The sequence below is a fragment of the Monoraphidium neglectum genome (assembly GCF_000611645.1).
Source record: "Monoraphidium neglectum strain SAG 48.87 unplaced genomic scaffold scaffold04320, whole genome shotgun sequence".
Classification (NCBI taxonomy): domain Eukaryota; kingdom Viridiplantae; phylum Chlorophyta; class Chlorophyceae; order Sphaeropleales; family Selenastraceae; genus Monoraphidium; species Monoraphidium neglectum.
The window spans coordinates 1654-5224 of record NW_014009309.1 but is presented as its reverse complement, the minus strand read 5'-3'; the positions used below and the strand labels follow the sequence as shown (position 1 = coordinate 5224).

General features: G+C 66.7%; 2 protein-coding genes across 2 annotated transcripts; one reads left to right on the top strand and one right to left on the bottom strand.

Annotated features, from left to right (window-relative positions):
• Positions 1 to 740: 740 nt before the first annotated feature.
• On the bottom strand, positions 741 to 1386 carry MNEG_14200 (hypothetical protein; the record flags this gene model as incomplete). Its single annotated transcript, XM_014037330.1, has 3 exons — positions 741 to 758; positions 843 to 961; positions 1287 to 1386. The coding sequence occupies 3 exons, from the start codon at positions 1384 to 1386 to the stop codon at positions 741 to 743; spliced, it is 237 nt and encodes a 78-aa protein (XP_013892784.1).
• Positions 1387 to 2044: 658 nt separating this feature from the next.
• MNEG_14199 (hypothetical protein) lies at positions 2045 to 3506 on the top strand (the record flags this gene model as incomplete). The annotated part of the gene is made up of 5 exons (XM_014037329.1): positions 2045 to 2078; positions 2504 to 2607; positions 2802 to 2921; positions 3193 to 3377; positions 3482 to 3506. 5 exons carry the CDS (start codon positions 2045 to 2047, stop codon positions 3504 to 3506), a joined length of 468 nt encoding a protein of 155 aa, XP_013892783.1.
• Between the last annotated feature and the right edge of the window lie 65 nt (positions 3507 to 3571).

The window sequence follows — 3571 nt, the reverse complement described above, 5'->3', positions numbered from 1 at the left end:
CCCGCCGCGGCCGCTAGCGCCGCCTGCACAGTTTGTGACGGTCAAGAAGGCGGTTGAAGTGCTTGCCGGAGGGTGGGTCCGTGCTGAGCAGGCGCCACGGACCCATTCCTGCGCACCCCAGGCATCGCACATCAACACCACTGCGTCAGACACGCAACACAGGATTTGGGCCGGGTGCAAAGCCAGAGGCGCAGACCCAACGTTCCCAAGAGCCTTTGGGCTGCGCCAGCGCTCACCATGTCCAAGCCGTCCACCACGCCCGGCAGGCCGACAGGGCGCGCCTCTCCTGCCAGGGCGCCCCCCGCTGGCCCCCCTTTGTTGTTTCTGTTGTGGCAGTTCGTGCACCTGCAAATCTCTGAGCAGCTTATGTTTGCGTCGAAGCACTCGCAGTACTTTTTGAGGCACTTGCCTGGAGGGCGAAGGCGCAGCAAAGCCAGAGGAGAGGCCGGCGAGCGACGCAACGCGTCAGCTATGGTGTTGAGTGACATGGTAGGCACATGGTGCATGTGAGCAGGCTCCCAGAGCACGGTCTCTGCACGCTTGCATGAGGCCCTTGGGGCCAGGCCAGTACGTAGGGACCAGGTTGCAAACGGCCTTGGCCAAACAGCCTTCGGCCCCACGCATGCGTCCGCAGCGAGCCCGCTCACTCTTCTTGCAGCGGCAACCCTTCTTGTGCGTAGCCGCCGAGCCCAGTGCGGTTGGGTCCACCTGCGGTGCAGCAAGCCGGGCGTGCGGGGCGGTCATTCCGGGCGGCGCTCCTGCGGCGCCGTCAGGGGGACGCCCGCGAGGCGCCGTGCGCAGAGGCGCTGGTGCGCGCGAGCCGCGCGTCGCGCCGGCCCCACCTTCGGCAGGAAGGACTGCGGGTTGCGCGCCAGCACGCGGCCGCGCTGCTGCATCACGATGGACTGGTCTTTCTCGGTGTTCTGGCACTTGTCGCAGCTGCACCCGTCGCAGAACATGCCTGTGGCAGGCAGTGAGGTGGGTGTTGGTTTCGGCTGGCCGGGGCGGGGCCGCCAGAAACAGGCGTGGTGGTGCTGAGGCTGGCCACACGACGCGCAGTGGCTAGGGGTTGGGGCCATGGCAGGCAAGTGCTTCCCCGACGCCGTAGGCATGCGCGACAGCTGGGCAAAATTTGAATTTGATTATCAGTAGAGGGGGCGGGGCCCGCCCCGAGCAGCCGCTGTTGGGGACGCGCCCACGGGACCGCCTAGCGACAGGGGTCGATGTGTTTGGCGGCGGCTGCAGAGGGCGGTGCCCGTAAGGTGGCGTGCGCACGCGGCGCGCACCTGCCGCGAAGCAGACGCAATACAGCTTGAGGCATCGCGCCTTCTTGCAGGCGCAGCGTTTGGCTGCCTGGGGCCCCTGCATGAATGCCTGCAGCGGCATCGGCGCTGCCTGTATCTGGGCAAGCTGCTGACCCAGCTGCTGCAGCAGTTCAGGGTCTTGCACCATCGCGCCTGGGCGTGGCAGGGGGTGCATTGGTGCGGCAGGCTGCTGGATGTGGGGCGGGCCACGGGCACCTGCCTGGCCACTTGCACCACCATAGCCAGGGGGGTCCCAGCTTAGGCTGATCAAGTTGAGACCTCCACGCACCTGATACGGGCCCAAACACGGCTGCTGGATCCATTTCCTGGCCGATTGACCGTGTCCCGCTTAGATCAACCGAAGCATGCCTCCGCCACTGAGTAGTCCACAAAAAAACACACGTGCCAGGGCTTCTACAGCCCTCAGATACTACACAAACCCCGCCAGAGGTCACCCACGCTGCCCGTTTGAACTTTGCCGCGCCCTACAAGGCCCCCCCGTGCTACCTAAGAGCAGGCAGAGGTCAACACATGCATCAAATGGGCACCTACTGTATGCTGTTACTTCTGGACGGTGCCTGGTTCAATGAAACTCAGTGGAAGCGCGGGCAGCTTCCGCCACCTGACACCACATGCTCCGCGCCACGCGTAGGTTGTGCTTCCCCTCATTGGTCATATTTCAACATAATTTTTGATCTTGGGGACCTGCTACAAGTCTCCTCAAGATCAAAATCGACATTATGGTGTCAAACCCAGTGATTGAGGGCGTGGCAGGTGAGCGAGGAGGAGGGCAGGTAGCAGCTTGACTTTGAGGTTGGGGGCATCGTTGCAAGGCCGATGCTCGGGCGCTACCGCACTGACCGGGCCGCCGAGACGCGCCCAGGGATGCTGACTGTGCACTCGGCGCTGGCTGCAGCCAAGAGCAAGCAGCGTCCCCACTCGCGCGCACGCTGCACCCGCAGGCGCCGTAGGGGCGGTCGTCGCCATGACAGCTACGTATCCACTGATAACAGGCGCGTGCGGCATGCACCAGCAGCAGCGCCGCCACGCGGCGCCGTTTTCGCGAGCGCGCCGGGGCAACCACCTGCACACAGCATGGCCCCGCAGCCCGCAGCGACCGCCCCGCTGGCCCCTGGGCCCCGCCCGTGTGCTCTCTGCAACCGCCTGCATGCCCTGACCCTTCCACCCACCCTTTGCAGTCGTCACCCTGCGGGCACTGGAGACAGTGGATGACGGCAAGGGGGGCCGGAAGCTGCCTGGCGCCCTGGGGCTGCTGCCGGCGGCCGTCCAAGAAGTCATCCACGTGCGACCCCCGCACGCGCAGCTGCCCCGCAGCTTCCTGGTGGATCCGCCTCCGGTGGCGAGCCGCGTACACCCCTGAGCAGCTGCCGCGGCGCCGACAGCCCGACGATTTCGGCAGCCCGTCGTCGCCTGCGGAAGGCGCGCGCCCACTCGCCGCATGCATTTGCGCACGCCCCCGTCGCCCCCACTGCGCAGCACTCGAGGACAAAGGGATGGCGCAGCCTGTACGCCGGCCTGAAGCCGTCGGTGGTGGCCACCGCCACGTCGCAAGGGATCTACTTTTATGTTTACTCCCTGCTCAGGGGCTGGGCAGTGGTGAGCGGCGCCGCGATCCAGGGGCGCAGCGGTCTAGTAACTGCTGCGCTCCCCGGATCTCGTGATCTGGGAGTTTGAAGCGCGAATGATTTTTGCCTGGACGAGGATTTTGTGAGGGAGGCGATGATGTTGCGGCGGTCTTGGTGGCGAGCCACCAAGGCTGTCTTAGCAAGTTGCTCCGGGTCGTGCTGCGGTAGGCCGGCGTCCACGGCACACGCCTGCCGCAACCTCCGCGCGCCGACGCCCCCTCCGCGCCGCGCCGCCCCCGCAGTCGGCGCAGTTAGCGGCCGCGCGGCGGCAGCAGCGGCAGCGGCGGCGGCGCGCGCGGGAGGAGGGGCTGCAGCTGCTGGCGGACGCAGAGGCCGCAGACGCGCACTCGGCGGCGATCGGCGTCGGCGCGTCGCTGCTCGTGGCAGCCGCGGCCGGCTGCATCAACGTCGTGCTCACGATCCCGATGTGCGTGGGCGGCCGGCGGGCCTGTTGCCACATTTTGTCGAATGCCCGCCGCCTGGGTTGCCCAGGTTGCCGCGACGCGATACCGCCTGGAACTATCGCAACAGAGTCATGCCGCGCCTCGCGCTCTGAACTGGGTCCAGCGCGCACCAAGCCTGCTGTTGTACCCCTTGTAACCCCCGTCCCCGCTCCCGCCC